At 41.2% G+C, this 17155-nt stretch overlaps 1 protein-coding gene across 50 annotated transcripts in view; it reads left to right on the forward strand.

The window, feature by feature from the left end:
- The window catches only part of SORBS1 (sorbin and SH3 domain containing 1), a 163458-nt gene that overhangs the window by 107889 nt on the left and 38414 nt on the right, over nt 1-17155 (forward strand). For 37 of the 50 annotated variants that reach the window (XM_046943041.1, XM_046943034.1, XM_046943040.1 and 34 more), the window contains 8 exons: nt 112-912; nt 1514-1882; nt 4711-4858; nt 9520-9549; nt 11849-12024; nt 12821-12884; nt 13968-14042; nt 14338-14400. In XM_046943041.1, the coding sequence (XP_046798997.1) occupies nt 112-912; nt 1514-1882; nt 4711-4858; nt 9520-9549; nt 11849-12024; nt 12821-12884; nt 13968-14042; nt 14338-14400 (1726 nt within the window). The remainder of the gene's footprint in view (nt 1-111; nt 913-1513; nt 1883-4710; nt 4859-9519; nt 9550-11848; nt 12025-12820; nt 12885-13967; nt 14043-14337; nt 14401-17155) is intronic. The other 13 variants (XM_046943057.1, XM_025151861.3, XM_046943058.1 and 10 more) reach the window with 6 other exon arrangements.

A 17155-nucleotide genomic window follows, 5' to 3' on the forward strand; every position in this document is an offset into this window, starting at 1 on the left:
ACCCAAATCTAATGACCAAATTCATCTTCCAATTTATTTTTCCCTCCTTTTTCCTTTCATTTTGTGCTGCTTCCTTTCTCCCTCTCTTGCTTCTTGACTCTGCCTGGGCAGGCCCTTCCTCCTCCCCGTCCTCCTCTCCCCAAAGAGGAAAGCTTTGCATGGCGTCCTCGCACTGACACTAAAGCAACCAACCTGCTGCCAGTGCCCATCATGGACTGCGTGTACCTGAACGCACCTAAGCCTTCTGCTCAGCGTGCATCACTAAATGCCAGCGCACGGTGTTACTTCTCATCACCCACGCCCTATGGGGCAGTCCCCAGCGGGAAGCAAGCCTTGCCAGCAGGGCACTTTCCTTCTTCAGGTCCCAGAGATATGGTGCATGTTGGGCAGCCACTCTTGGAAAGTAGCTCCTCATCAAATGCATCATCCTTACAACGCAACCCTGACAGGGCAGATCCCAGTAGTAAGGCTGGAATGAATTCCAGTCATGAGACGAAGGCGGATAAAAAGGTCAGCAGACTATATGTAGCTTGTTTATCTAACAACACTTGCTCGGCCACGTCTGAAAATTCCACTGGCACCACACATGACCCATCAGCCAGCACCAGTTTGGGAGCTGAGGTCACTCAGGCACCAGCCACCGATATTGTTTTCTCTGCAACGGGAAAAGCTCTTCCTGCTCCTCCTCCTCCTCCTATTCCTCCCAGGCCGTACTTTTACATTGTCCTCAATAAAGACGCAGTTAGTTCTGATCCGGGCCAGCCCTCCTGGACTCAGTCGTCACCTCCGCAAGCTTTGAGGGACAGAGTGCTAGAGCCCCAGAGCACAGCTGCCACACAGGACAGAATGAGAAAAGAGCCTTACCTTACCCAGCAGCGGCAGCCGCCATACAAAGCAGTGGGACGCAGCATGGTACATGTTTTCTACGTAACCTTGTTTTCTTCCAGCCATTTGAATGGTTCTTTAATTCATTATAATGTTTCCTTAATGCTTTATCCCCATCCTTCCTAATTTCTGAGCATCTGATTCACCACCTGAGCCTTTGTGGTCTTCTACTCCACAATATTTAACACCTCATGTCTCCCCAACATTGATCTGTGTGTTTGTGTGTGCATGTTGTTTGTAGGGGGCTGGGTTGGACTGGCTAAGATCTTGCTATTTTAGGGAGGTGTAAAAGAAGCGAACTCTGTTACGTGTTGGTTAGTGCTTCTCAAGTGATGGGTGAGTGCAGCACTGCTTTGTGGTTTGATTTAGCCTCTCTGCAAATGACAGGAGAAGAGGGGTGGTGAGGGGATGGAAGATGCTATACTATCCTTTTTTTTTTTTTCTTTGTAAAAAGTTGTGTGTGCTTACAGAGGCCATGGCTGAAAGACTGAAGAAATATGTTTCTCTAGGGAAAGAAAGTCTTCTGGGGCTTTGTATTATTTGGGGTGCATCCTTGCATGACACTATGGCTGCGTTAGACTAAAGTTCCGATCTTCCCCTTTGCATAACAACACCTTGTTTCCTACAGGATGCCACTGCCACCACAACTCAGCCTGGGGTTATAGTAGTCCCCCTTGTCCAGATTAATCCAGACAGACAACAAGAAGGCAGCTCCAGCACTCCTCCACCGCCTCTGGTTCCTTTCGGGCAAGGCTCCGTATTCCCTGAGACTGTTCCTCCTGGCACACCCTTGACTTTTCCGACTTTAGATGATTTCATTCCCCCACATCTCCAGAGGGGTTCCCACCATAACCAAGCACCCTCTGCGTCTGGCACATCACCCTCTGTTTACCCGAAACTTCCATTCTTCTCAACACCACCTTCACTTGTACCTCCGGTTACGGGGGCTTTGCACAGGGGCTTGAAGCCTGAAATCACTGGAGTCATCTCACGTACAGTAAGCTTGCCAAGTACCCTTCTCACTCTTGTCCTAAATTTGTATTCCCAGATTAAAATTACTTTCTCCTTGGCATACTAAACTTGAGAGGAGTGATGACTCACTCCCTGCTAGCAGCATGACAACTGAAACCTTGTTTACGTCCTGTGCTAGTGCATGCATATTGCCTGCCCTGTGCAGCTTTGAACCTTTTATTGACTTCTCGTATGCAGCATTTGACTGTCTACTTCTGTATCCATTCTGCTAGGTGTTGCACATTTTAGGAGCCTTCACTAGGCTTTGCTAATAATTAATTCTGTGTAAACAGAATAGCTGCAACTAACTGATCTCTCCAGGCTCTTTTAATAGCATCATTAATTGTGTTTGAACAACACTGGAAGTAGTAATAGCAGACGAGTTAAAGGTTAGGGCTGGCTTTCTGTTCCACTTGGAGCCATTAGACTGTATGATATCTACAGAAATTCCTGTAAGCCAGTTTAAGATTGCTGCTGATATCCAATGACCTGCAAGCAATACTATCAGTTACTGAGCTGAGACTCTTCCAAGTTCGTAGGCGCCATGGGATAGGTTAGGATCAGAGTGTCTCTTCAGTACTGAGTTGCCTGTCTTTGAATTCTTCAAATTTTCCAAAAAGTACTGCAATAATTGTAGCTTGAACTTTACTGTGTTCTTCCTGGCTTAGACATTTTCTCTTTAAACTCATCACCTGCTATTAAAAAGTTCTTCCAAACAATGAGGAGAAATAGCTCTCAGTTGAAGTTTCAGAGGAAGCAAGAAGTACAAGGAGGGTCAGATACTGGAAGTCTTAAAAACAGCAGCTTTTTTATATGCTTGCTCATGGGGGTAACCAAGAAGCTCAGCAGAACCTCCATCTCTTACAGTGGCACTTTCTTTGGCCTTTGACTCTATAGAGGTCATACAGGTGCCCCCAACAGGCGTATGGGGCTTGGGGGGAAAGGAAAAAAAACAACTTAGGATGATACTTTAGGAAGTTCCCAACATTGGCCTTTCTGATTCTGTTGGAATTAGTGGGATTTTACTGCTGAGAACAGTTAAAGTATTTTTATGGAGTCTATCTGCAGGCACTAGGAAAATTCAGCAGGCATCCAAATACTGAGGTAATAGTAGAAATTTTGGTCTACATGATTTTCACGAGTTGAGAGTTTTGAAGCTTTATTTTTGTGCATGCTCTGTGCATGTGATCGCAGAGCAGTTTTCTTCAGTAATCTTAGTGCTCCTTGTTCACCCAATTTGATGACTTAGCTGGGACTCCTAAGCCTGACTTGACCTGACACCCTTCTTCTTTTAGGGTTTCTTTATACATTAGTTATCAAAATGAAGCTCAAATGCATCTCTCCTAATTCTCTCCGAGTCCCATGCCCTTCTCAAAAATTGCATTGCTTGGAATACTATCCCAAGCCAGCAAAATGGGGTTAGGTCTCTGTCTTAGAGACCCTTGTTTCTGAAGAACCTTCTGTTCTGCCTTTATGAATTGTCCATGGCCTGATCAGGATGATTCTTGGAGGAAGAACACCTTCATCCAACAGAACTGGATTGTTCTGCCCTACTTCCCCTCTAGGTTGGAATAACTGTAGATGCTGCTTCTGTTGATGGCCTGTTCTCACTATAACTTGTTTGAGCTCTGGCCCTTCCTCAGCCCCTTATGCTGTAAGCCCTTTCCATTAGCACTGGTGGGTGTGAGGGCACTGAGCTTCAATTAGCCATAAAAACCCAGAGAGATGATTCTTCTGGATTAATAGTCTGTGTATTTATTTATTTTCAGTACTGACTTAAACTCTCGCTTGAATGCTCAGCTCTGTTTCACAGATCAGTGGCCTGCAGCATTCCAGTCTAACAGTGGAGCAGCAAGAATGCAGAAATTCCACGTTCACTCTGTTTGGATGCTTATTCCCCATTAACTTTAATTGTAATTGTGCATCCAAATTCCGTGAGAAGCTTTGAAAAATCTCAGCCTAAACTGCTGCACACATTCTTAGGCCATCGCCCCTATGTTTTTGTTGGCAGTAAGGTAAAGAGAGAGCCTAATATCCTTAGACTGAGAATTTTCAAAGCTGAACTAATTTTTAAGTCTCCCTGTGGGCCCAGCCTGTATTTCTACAGAACAACCAGAGCTGTGGTGATACCAAAGGTGGGTTTGAAATCCATAAACAATGGAGCTGGCTGCTTTAGGAAGGCAAGAATAGCTTGCTATCCATGTTCCAGCAGCAAAGTTATGTTGAGTATCTTCCTTAGTAGAGTCCTACTGTTTGTCATTTGTCTGTTTTTCATTATTTTTACCATGTAGACGTCACATGGTCTCCTGAGTGATGGTGCTAACCTTACTTCTTGGACCTTCCTTACCAAACCAGCTGCAGTAATGTTTCACTCTACAACTGCATGAGTTTTGCATGCCTGATTCTTGCTATGAAGGGAATTGTTTTAAAACAACAACAACAACAACAAGTATTTGTGTGCATATGTATCAGGGAAGGATGTCTGCCTCTTTTCTTACAAGTAGAATTGCTTGTTTATGGCACCCTGTGTTGGCTCTAGGGAGCCTGCCAGATTAATTTAGTGCCTCCTTTTGGGGTTGGAGTTGTGAAACCCAACACCAAAAAATTATACAACTGCCTTAGCAAACTAATTGCATTAACAAGAAGCAGAGTACATACATGGAGCAAGGTAATGCTCATGCTTATGCCTTTTTACTAAAATTTGCTATGATTATGCTTCTCATTCAGTCTCAAATGGCTTTTTTCTTTCCCCAAATTTTCCCAGTGCTGCAGCTTTCCTGCATGCTGATGATAGTGTATTCCTCTCCTTTTCAGGACCCAGGTCCTGCACTAAATGAAGTGACCCAGCCTAGCAGTGGCACTGACTATCCATCTTCCTTCACATCAATCAACAAGTCGTCTTCTGCCTATCCCTCTACCACAATCGTCAATCCCACTATTGTTCTCTTGCAGCACAATCGAGGTAAGGAGATTTCCAGGTAGATATTTAGGTTCAAACTGAGTAACCTGTTAAAATTGCAAGGAACTTAGGAATGTCCATGCTACTAAGGGATATGAAGTCCATACTACTAAGGGATAATAAAGATGTTTCCAGAAAGTGTTGGGACTGCAGCATAGTCCAGGTGCACGCAGGTGACAGGTTAGAAGTCTGACACAACGACTATTTTTTCTAATTAGTACCTGTGGATCAGTAAGTACTTTGATGTTGGGAAAGACGTTTCTAAGGAGATGTATTAAGTTATTGCAGGTAACAGCTTATCCCTCATACGGTGTTCTGTCATGGTGGAAAGGGTATATATACTGTTGTCTATCTGTCAGTAGAATCGAGATAAATCGAGGTAGGTCCTCCTTCACTGGGAACGGGATGAGCTACTTCTCAGCAACTTCAGTGTGGAAGCAGCCATATTTACCCAATAGTAAATCAACTGATTGCCAGTATGTTTGAATTTGGCAGTCTGTTCCTCCATCCACAACTTGTTAAACTCAGACCCTCATTGCAGAACACCCTGATCTCTACGTTTATGTATGAACAAAACAACTTAATAAACACAAGACAGCTCATACAAATCTTTCTCCATCTCACTGCAGCTTTTTCTGAATGGATGGTAATGTCTCTTTATCTCTGGTGTTAGAGGAAAACTTCTTAGTTTTTAGAACTAACTTCTTAGTTCTCCTGATGACTGGCATTACCTCAGTCTCCCAGTTGGTTTTGCATCACCAAAGATTGTAGTTTGTAAAGGTCCACACAGATGCAGTCCCAATTTGCTTTGATTTCTAGTGAACTTGGGAAACTCCAAGACAAGAGGAGGAGAAGTTAAATCTGCAACGCTGAAACCTGTTTTTGTGAAGAAAAGAAATCAGGAAAATAGCAGCAAGGCTTGCACTCATTTTAATCAGTCTGCTTACCAGCATTTGTTGTTCTGTTCCTTTGCAGATGACATGTATATTCTTTTCTTTAGAGCCTCTGTTAAACAAACTACTGTCTTTAGCTCCAGAGATAGTTACTGTGCTGTAGCCCAGCTGATGGTATCACTCATGTGAGTGGGTTGTATCTCTTCCTTTCTTCCAGCATCTGAAGAAACTTTTTGTTCTCCTGAATGAGCATGTCTGGATTCCCAAATGTTTTATCTGAGACAACCATTTTATCTCAAAGCTTTTTGTTGCCTTCCTTAAGCAGGGTTACTGTTCTAGTGGGTTTTTGTTATAAATCTGGAGCCTTTTAGAGTGCATGTCTCCCAAGGATACTTTCTGTATGTGGATTTTAAGAGCATGACAGATTTGCATAATATGATGTTCTGCACACTCCGGCTTTGAGACAAGGGATGTCAGATTGTTCACTTGATTAATTACCTTCACAGACAACAATTTTATTATGTCTTGAATATCTCTTGCCTCTGCCTATCAGGCCCCGTAATACCGTAGCCCTATGCATTGAAGAGCCTTATAATCACATTTTTGTTGACTGTGTTATGGATCGTGACTTGTTAAGCAGCATAACTGAGTCTATGAAATATCCCATTCAAACATGTTTTCCAGTCTTTAGAAGTCAAACCTGTAATTTGTAAGGATCATATTGAACTATTTTGAGAAAACATCTTCATCATCAGTCCGTATTGATTGATGCTACATACTGCACTGTTTTTAATAATAAAATCTCATAACGGTCATTAGAATATTTTTTCTGGGGTTACTGTCAACGTGACAGGCAGGTGTCCCAGCCATCACACTTATGCTTTTCAAATGTTGTCACAGCATCTTTCTTTCTGTCCTGTAGAGTTTCCTTTGTATTGCGAGACATACTGAGGATGAATGTCAACAGTCCAGCAAGCTGCTCTTCCTGAAACTTCTTTCTTTAGAGCAAAAAAAAAAACTGGTCTAAAATTCTTCAGTGCACTTCACATGAGCACAATGATTATCAAGTCTCTGACCTCAGCTGCTGTCATTCAGCATGGTCCTTTGTTACTGTTGAAGTGGAAAGTATTTCTCCATCAGGCAGTAGGACGTCAGACTTTTTATTTAACGAGGGGTGAAAAAATAAAGAATGGAAATAGTGATTGGATGTGTCATCTTTTTTGCCCTCTTAATAACAGTTTCAATGTGCCTATTTGGTAAAATATGAAGTCCGCTGTTAGGTCTGTTTATTCTGAACCTCTCTTTGAATCTCTGGGACATTCTGTAAATTCTTTGTCTTCCATCATAGTTTTCTTCTACTTCCCGGCATATATTATCTACTCATAGGTATGTTTTCTTCCTTTTCCATCTGTTTATATATTAGGGGTTTCTTACAGTTCCTTATGCTTCTGCCCCCATCTAGACTCCCAGCATAGCATTAAGGTTTTTTGGTAGTGTTTTGTGATATTTTTGTAATGTAGCTGATACGGTGTTTTCAAGTGGTTCTCACATCTTAGCCATCTTTTATGTTGCTCTCCTGGCTGACATGATTCATATTTGATTTCATCTTTTTGCATCGTATCCGTTCAAAGCTGGTTTAGTCTCATGGCAAATAACATTGTTATTGGATTATAGCCCACCTTCCCTTGAAACGGTTAATTATATTTTGTTCTGAAATCAATTTCTTCATGTCAAGATGAGGCTTAATATAAATTCCTCTTGTGTGCTGTAAATATCCTTTGAGGAAGAAATTTCAAGGTCATTTTAATGCTGGCAATCTGAAATCTCCAGTAGTTCAGTTAGTCTTCCAGATGGATAATGTGTCTTTTTTTCTCCTCAGTGGTTTATTGATTGCTCTTTAAGGAGCTAGTTATCTTATTCTCTGGAGTGGCTGTTGTAGCAGACATCACCTACTGTCCTATTTTATACTTTACTTGCTGGTTCATTAATCTGCACGCATTTAAGATCTTTTGCTGTGAAGCTGCTAAACTTAGAAACAGGTCATGATATTTGAAACTCAGTAAATACAATTGCTCAGTCATGAGGAGAGATCTCAGAACTTTTTTTTATACGGGATTTCAGTATCACCAACTGAATAAGATTTATGCCTATAAGCAAGTCATTTCAGACCCTCTAGTTCATTCTGAGCATTAGAGTAAGTATTTCCTTCACATTTGTTGGTGTCTAGATTGATGCATTTTATTTTTGACATCTTAATTTTGCAGTAAACGTACTGAAATATTTGTTTCCTCCTCCCCTTCTGTTATTGGTTTCAAGCCTTCGTTTACTCTGTTGTTCCTCTGGGAATTCTGAAGGCATCTTTAATCATTCCTTCCCTTTTGCCAGCAGTTATGTTCCCTTGCTCAGCCCTTTCTCTGAGACTCTGACAAGTCTTTGGCCTTTGCTTACAGTCCCAGAACACAAGATGAAAGATTAAATCCTCATTTACCTAGTATGTACCTGGGGCTGCAAGCTGGTTCTGGTCAGGTGGGAAAGTGAGATAGCAGATACATCCCCAGCTTCTGTCCATCAGCAGCAATTTCCTAGTCTGGAACACAGATAGAAAGAAAACATCACCTTCATGTGAAAAACAAACAAAAACAACAACAAAAAACAAGGAAAAAAAAACAAGAAGAAACAGAAGCAGTTCTTCTGCTCTGCTAGTAAGGGAGCTTTGTTTAGCAAAAAGAAACACTGCTCTCCCTTGCAAAGTTGCTCCATTTAGTACAAATATCCATTGAAGACCAATTCTGCTAGCAAACAACATACAAATCAAGGTTTTTTCCTACTGCAGCGTTGCTTGGCAAGTGTCCCGTGCCACCTCAAAGCACGGTTATTTCCTGGGCAGGCAGTGCATGGCATGATTTATTATGAATATTTAACAGGTGTAATTAATATATATAAAGTTTTGTAGTCTTTGCATTAACCATGTGAGCTTTCAAGAGTGTCTGCATTTTATATGTCAGTAAAATGTTTATTCTTTTCAAACTGCTTTCATGTGTTAAATAACTAGATTAACTGCTAAGCAGTGGATAGAGCAGAGAACACAGCTAAGAATCCTTGGTTTATTCCCAGCTGCAACTCAGGCAACTTGTTTGGACATCTCTTTAGAAAGCAGCTCTGTCTGTCAACTTACAAGGACAGTGAAACACCCCAGAAGATAACACAGATGTCCCAGTCTGGAAACTCAGTAATGAAAGGCTCTAAAACAAAGTGACGTTTCTGAAACTCATAGCCTTACGCAACCTGTGTCTGTGGGCACATCACTCCATCTATGACTCATTAGTATGTGTTGAGACTCAGCACGACAGCAGCTCAATACTTCCCTATATCGCTATGAAATTATTGCATTATTGTTTTAAAATGCACTTTGTGTTAATGATAACAGTTATTGATCAAGTCGGTTGACTCTGAGTCCTCAATGTTTTTATAATTGTCTCCTGTCCAGCTTTTTTCATTCTCTCTGGTATTTAAGCAATAAAAAATACTCTTTACAAGTGTATTGGGCAGTGCATCACGAGATTTGTGTAATCCACAAGGGTGCTGTGTGGAGAAGGGGCTGTGGATTGTCACTTTAGCAGTGTATGTGAAAACAGACTCTCTTCAGCAGCTGCTGCCCTTCTGTCTGCAGTGTATTTCTTGCCTGTCAGAAACGCAGCACCAGAGCACTTGCTGTTTGTCTCACCCATTTGTTCTGTATTTCTCTTTATTTTGTTTCTTCCTTTACCACAGAACAGCAAAAAAGGCTTAGTAGCCTGGCAGGTATGATGTGAAAGGTCTGCTCCCTCGCACCCACTGCCTCTGCTGGGGCAAAGTGCTGCTTTGTTAGCTGTGGAGTGCCTTGAGCAAACACACTTCCCAGGAACTGCAAAAGAAAGACTTTAAATGTTTGTCCTGGCTTAGTCCAGGTCACCAAATGCTTGGTTTCAGTCTCTCCTCCACGTGCTGCCAGTGTGGCAGTGTTAACATACCTACCTAACTCCTAGAACTGTTAGTCTATTCCTCCTAAATTGTAAGATGTACTTACCTGTTGATTGGTTTGGTTGCCTTTTGAGCCCTTAGGTTTACTCACATGGGATGTATTCTCAAGTTTCCCCGCATAGCCGTTAGAGTCCGTCTTGCATAGGAAGGGGAGAGAAATAAAAATGAGCGTTGACTTCAAGAGAAGAAGTATTTGTGCCAATTCCTAAGAAGTATATGATAAAATTGTAGCAGACAAGCATGCAGGTGTGCTGTCAGCTTTCTTTCCCCTTGCAGCTGTATCTGCCCCTGCAACTGGTCTGTGAGCATCTCCTTGACAGGGAAGAGAAGTTATTTTCCTGTTCCCACTCCCAGGGTGCAGCTCCCTCCAGCCAGCTCCTCTGGTGCCACACCAACCCATTGCTGCTCTCTGCTGTGCCCTGCTCAGGTGGCAGGCTGCATGTTTCTCCCTGCTCCTTCCCTTGGTGGTGCCTCAGTGCACACAGCTCAGCTGTGTGTGTCCTGCAGACAGAGGCTTCCTTCCCATTAGTTTTCCCTTCCACAAGGTGTTTCCCTTCACGATCAGGAACTCTCTTGTTTTCCAAACTAGAGATAGCTCACAATGTGGCTTGTTTGGACCCAAATGGCCCATGACCTGCCAGTGAATCCCATTTTGCACAGCTGGGCCTGCACCTGTTCTCACTGAGTCAAAACAACCACAGAGATACAGGTAGCCACCTCATCCCCTGCCTCTTGCATCCTCTTCATCATAGCAGTGGAACTCTTGCTGTGCAGCTCTATGTTGCTGCTGACCTTGAAGGTGCCCTGGGATGTGCAGCGTGGTTATCAGTGTGGCCAAGCACCAGGTTTGGCTGTTTGCTGTTTTTGAATGCCTTGGCCCGGTTTGTACCTCCAGCAGTGCTTTAGAAATCTTTGGAGCTGTGTGTCAAATATTCCAGTATGGAATTTGGCTGTTAATTCTCCCAGATGCAGGGGAATGAACCAATTACAAAATAGCCCTTTGCATCAGAAACACAAAACAGACCAGAAGACGGTGTACATGCATTGCCAGGGAGAGAAAACAAAGTGGGAAAAGGTAGATGAAGATTTAATTGATGCTTTGCCACATGTTGACCTTTTTTATAAACATTATTTCATTATTTTTTTTAGAGGAGAAACCACTCAAACACAAATCCTTCACACACTGATTTTTGCAGGCCAGAACTGTGTTTGCTCAGGGTACCAGTGCTTTGTTGTGCATGAGCCTCTCCTCTGCTAACTGTCCCTCTCAGATTTCTTCATATTTAATGGCTTTGGGCAGCATGTTGATGTGCATGTGAATAAACAAACCTCTCTCTATCTTCAATGCATGCAGTGATATAAAGAGAACAGGCCCCAGCAAATCCTTGATGAGGCAGACTGTAAAATCATTGATGTTTTCTCTCCAGAAAATCCATGTAGAAGGAGTCCTTAGCAGAGCCTAAAAGTTGTCGTGTTGCAGCTCTCCAGAGCATAGTAGATCTTCAGAGCAGTCCAAGCTCCCTGGTTCCTTGCCCAGTGGTGCTGTATATGGATGTCAGCCAGGCAGCATCAAGGAATGCCAGGTGGAATCAAGGCAGTCTGGAGCGAGTAGTTGTTTTCCCCCCATAGAAAGGAATTGTGCGTATACTAACCAACTGTAGTGGAATTTGTTGTTTACAAACTCTAGTTAGGACACAGAAATGATTCTATTGACTGTAACAAATGAGATTTTCAGGCAGGTGAGGGCAAGCTGTAAGAAGTGGTGCCCTACTACCGTGTAACTGATGAAGAATGAAATTGCAGAGTCACTGATTAGACCCAAAAAAGTCTCCAAAGCTAAAAATCTCTTGTCTATGTAACAGCTAAGCCTGTCATGAGATGTGTGAAGAGATGCTAGCCTGCTTTTGCTGGTATCAAATGTATTCTTGCTAGATTCCTTCAGCCCAGATGCTGGCTCCAACTGGCAGGGTCACAGTCTGTCTCATCAACTATTTGCCAGGGTTCTTGCCTTAAAAGACTGGGATATGGTGAAGTGATGGAATGCTGGGATGAAATAAGAATGCCTTGTTTTCATTTGCAGATTCAGTGCCAGACAGACTAGTTTCAGATAAAGTAGATTTGGCACTCACACAAGTCAAGCCACTCCAGGAGCCGGTGCTGAGTGAGAGGAGGGTATTGGAGGAGAAGAGAAGAATTGTCAAGAGCCCTCAGCACATGGCTGATACTTCTGTTGATGACATTGGCATTCCATTGAGGGTAAGGCAACCACGGAAAAGTGACCATTGCAAAAACCTGGGCCAGGTTCTGCCTGTCTTGAAACTTGGGGAATTTGCTGAAGATACAGAGGCTGTAGAGATATAAGAGATATAATTTTAGTTCCAGTGCATATTATTATGAACTTTTCTATTAATGACCCAATTTCAGCATCAGGTGAAAAAATAAATAGTCTCTCTTTTCATCATATTGGAGAACATTGTTCATTCACTGCTGACAGCAAAGGAGGATATTAGTTTTGCATTCTTTTAGCCATCTTGAAGGCAGTTATCTCTTCTAAACATCGTGTTTAATTCCATTCAACTATCAAGTGAAGTTACAATGAAAAGAATAATGTACCCGTTGCAACTCGTGTCTGGTGTGACTTGAACACTGCATGTGTCCATTGGACACGGAGTGTGAATGACTGAATTACACACGACATCTACTTTTTGGTGAATATGATAAGATCAGATTGCTGTGTACAGTCTTTCACCTAATGTACGGTTCTGTGCTGATTAGAACATACCCCTGCAGAACTTTCCCAGTATTAGTAACTTCAGTGAAGCCTGTAGCCTCCTTATACATTAGGTTATACATTTGACTGAAATTTCTCATATATTAAAGTATTGACTTCACGTAGCCTTGATTTTTAGGTAGTCAGCAGTAATAAATGAAGTGGGAAGCAGAGTGATAATTGTACTAACTGCTGCAAGATTAGTCTAAAAATAAAAAGAGACTTTGAAAGGGTGATAGAATTCATGTTTGTGATTATGTGTGTTATGTTTTTTTCCAATAGAATACAGACAGATCGAAGGACTGGTACAAGACAATGTTCAAACAGATACACAAGCTAAACAGAGGTACTGTACAACGGGTCATTTTACTAACTTTTACAAGATCACCTTGACAACGTTTTTAATACAAGTGGAAAATCGTACTATGGATATTCACTAGAAGTATTTTATGTTGACTAGCTTTTACTCTGCACCACAGAATTCAACCAATGTATTTAAAATCTCTGAAAACAAAGGCAAGAAAGCAGTGAAGTCCAAAGCAAGGTCTGATTGTTCTGTGAGGTATACTGCAGCACCTTCATGAAATCAAGGGCACTACTGAGGGTACAGAAGGCTGCCATTAAGTCTATGCTTAAGAAACAGATCCCTGAACTCCAGTTCTGGCAGCTACCCCAGCCAACACTTTTGAGTGATATTAGGTTATTACTGAAACAACTTTGCTTTAGTACCTGCTTAATAGAACTTGGTTTGAGGCTCACTGATACCAAGGGAATGATTTCCACTTATTTTGAGCAGTTCAGAATATTAATTCTGCTCTTCAAAACTTCGAATTAATCTTCATTCATAATTCAAAACTGTAGTAAGCTCTTGCAAACATGAAGTTTCATGTTTCTATTAAAGTTTCATCGTGGTGAGGGACTCTACTACTTTGAGGCACTTCTGTGCCTGGCTGCTGATACATCCATGTTTGTTCTTCTGTGTGAGAAATGGCTGCAGCAGTGTTTGCAGACTGAACCCTCTGAACAGGCTCATATGCAGGCAAATGCAATTCAGAACTGCGCTTACATAACACAGCTCCAGTTTTGCATGCCACTGCAGGTGCTGTCATGATGAGCTTTATGCATATATAGGCACTGTGTGTTGTATTGGATAGAGTGAGAAAGAGTTGAACCATTTCCTCACCCCAGTGCTCCTAACAGAGGTTCTCCAGCTCAGCCAGAGCCCGTACTTCTGGATATGAAGAAAGAATTCAGTCCTTTCTGCTTCCAGGATCTCCCCCAGGGCTCAAGAAGGCATCTGAGTAGTGTCATGCTATAGCATCAGCACATGAGGAACTGTTCTGCGGCTTGTGTGGATTCTTGTCTTGCCATTCTTCCCCTTTAAATCTTTACTCTCTATTCTTTTTTCAAATCATGTTCCTCTCCTTAGACACTCCTGAAGAAAATCCTTATTGCCCTACCTACATATTTCCTGAACTTCCTGAAATCCAGCAAAAGCCTGAAGGTACCAGAAGCTTAGTCAGAGTATGTGTTGTCTCGTGCTTTGAGTTAACTGTACTATAGCACCATAATAGTAACTAGATTCAGGTTTAGTTATGCCCAGTATACCTTCTTGTGTAATGTATAAAGTAATTAAAACTTTGCTAATCCGTTAATCCTTTTTTAAAGAGTGATGATGTTTACTCAAGTGTTATTAAATTAAGCAATAAAGCCAAATGGTGATAGGAGGCTGGGGGATGAAGCAGAACCTCCACTTCACTGTGGATAGCCTCAAAATCCACTGCTTTTCTCTGCTGCAGAAGACAATCCTTATTCTCCTACATACCAGTTTCCTGCGTCTACTCCTAGCCCTATCTCTGAAGGTAATAATGAAGGACCATCTATATTTTCTGCACAAATGCTGCCTTGTCCATTTATTTTTTTCCTGGAGTTTTTTCTAGTTGCTGAACATTATGCTGCCTCGTAATTATTTGCTGTAAGCATTGCCTTGACTGTATGATGCCTTTTTGGCTTTGCAGTGCTCCTCTGGCTTTCTAACTAGTAGCTGACTAATGCTGCAGACCTGAGGTTTGCTTGGTTTTGTGCGCTTACCAATTATACTTAGCCATGTGCGTGCAGTGATTACTTAACATGCCTAAGATGCTGATATACATATAAAGATGTGATTTAACTGAGATTTCTCTTGCCTTCCTTTTGGGTCAACACATTTATTTAATTATTTCTTATTTTGAATATTAACACAGTGTTAGGGCCAGACCAAAATGCCACTGAAGTCTATTGGTGAAATGGCTGCTTGCTTCAGTGGGTTTTGGATCAGTCCCTCAATGCAGTCCTTTAAAATAAATATAACCTGGTAACATGGGTTCAGGGCTGGCCTTAGGTGCACTTGCATATCTAGGCAAGGGCAGAACGTAGCGGTCATCAGCACATGTTGTAACTTACATCGCTGTCTTTACATTAGCCTCTTCACGTGCTCAGGAGATTCTTTTAAATTTCAAGTGTAAACTAGATTTGTCAGTCATGTTTCAGGGATGGTGAAATTGTATTTATTGCGTTAATAATCCTACAACCATGTGCATATATATGAAAACACTAATATATTAGAAACATTGGAATCCACTGCAGACATTGGGCATACAGATGCTTCCTGATTAGGGAGGTGGTGGTGGTGACAGCCTTGCTTGCTTGATGTTTGGTACTGCTTAAGATCCTACCATTTAGGAACTTGCCTATTTAGCCTGTGCCTCAAGCCAGCCCTGTTGAGATTATTAACTAACCATCTCATTCAGCGTTTGTATTAAGGATTTGGTGGGTACTTCGTAAAAAGAAAAGTGTATGATCTGGGTTCCAGCTGAAATGATCAAAGATGAGATGTAAAGTGCATTTCACTGTGAGAATGAATGTGGATTAGTGTCAAACAGATATCAAAAAACTTTTTTGGTGAAACCTGCAGGTGAAAAGTCTTGTTTTGCATATTACAAGGGAGTATACATTTTCTGTTGGCAGAATGGCATATACAAATGAGAGAGAAAGAGAACCTCAGTAACTGGTTGCTAAAGGAATTTTGCAATTAATTTTCTGGTTGGTAATGAAGTTTGAAAATCCATCTTACTCTCTTTATCTTAATAAATATAGTTTGTAAAGCTAATGAACTTACTACAGTAAGAATCTGGTTTCCCATAAATTTCCCCTATCCGCTTCAAATGTGCAGGTGAGAGTAATTTGCTGGTTTAGGTGGTTGATATTTTATTGGACCAAATATTTGCTCATTATTTGCAGTATACTGGGAAATGTTTCTCAAATGCCTGCCTGGATTCTTTCCTTGATGAGGAATTCAGAACATATGATGGTGTAGATGTGTTGGAGTCCATGTTTCATATTCAGGATACATTTCGAAGTGATCTTTTCAGCTGCAAAGGGCTTATACGGAGATGGGTTGAAACCTCAAGCTTTAGATTTCATACACTCTGAGTGTTAGTCTTTTTGCTCTGGATTGTTGTGTGAGATCTCCTAGAAAACATAAAGATTGGGTTCTTCTCTAAAATTCTTTCAAAGTCTAAGGATATTGAAATCTAGAGATTTTGGCCAGTGTTAAAAACAGACAACAGCAGCAACAGAACACTCTGTAGATTCTCTAGGAGCTGCCAGGGAACTGCCACTTCTTGCAAAAAGAATCAGATTTTGGAAGTATGATTTGGCGATGCCCAGCTCCGCTAAGAAGTGTTGCATAGATAGGATGCTGCTCTGAGAGCCAGGAGATCCTGTTCATATGCTCATCTCTGATTTACTCTGTAAACTTTATGGAGTCATTCCAGATTTCTGTGTTTTATTGTTCATTGCTATAAAATGGGAGAAAACACAGACATTCTTCTTCAAAAGATATTTGAAGATACAGAACATTATCATTTTCTTCCTCATTACTTTAGCTATTAAAATCTTTGCAATTGGAAACTTAGCATTTATTTGAAATTATTTTTTCCTGCCTGAATGATGATACTTAATGAGTATTGACATTTATTTCTGAGTAAGTGGATCAATTTTTTAATAGTTCACTAGCATTAAATAATACTGAGATCTTGAATGGATATGAAGATGGTATTAGGTGTGTTTGTATCTATTTGTAGGTGTAGATGGTGATTTATCAAGTATTTTGGTATTTGTATAAACCTACCTTTTGTATAGCAATAGCAGTCAACTTTTTCAACAATTCCCTCTTATGATGTTAAATAGATCAATATTTGTTCTCTGTCGTTTTAGTCTGAAACATCAAATTGGCCTGAAAATTGACCTTAATTTTTATTTTTATTTTTTTGCCTGAAGGCTATAATAAGCATACCAGAAATCAATAACTGTGTTTAGAACTTAAACCTTCTAATTCATTCACCAAGAGAGACTCAGCAGAGGGGCTAAGAGTTAAGACCTCTTTGAGCCTTTCTGAAAAGCTCAATTAAGTGATGAGTGCAAGTTCAGGTCAGCTGTATTAGCCAAATTGTTTTTCCAGCAGATGAGGCTGGATATAGCAGCTACTCCTGGAAAGAGAAGCTACAAATTGTTTCAGTCTGTTGACTGACATCACCAAGTTAATGCGACAAATGTACAGTATGTTCTTTTCTTCAT

This window comes from Gallus gallus, chromosome 6 (genome assembly GCF_016699485.2).
Source record: "Gallus gallus isolate bGalGal1 chromosome 6, bGalGal1.mat.broiler.GRCg7b, whole genome shotgun sequence".
Lineage (NCBI taxonomy): Eukaryota > Metazoa > Chordata > Aves > Galliformes > Phasianidae > Gallus > Gallus gallus.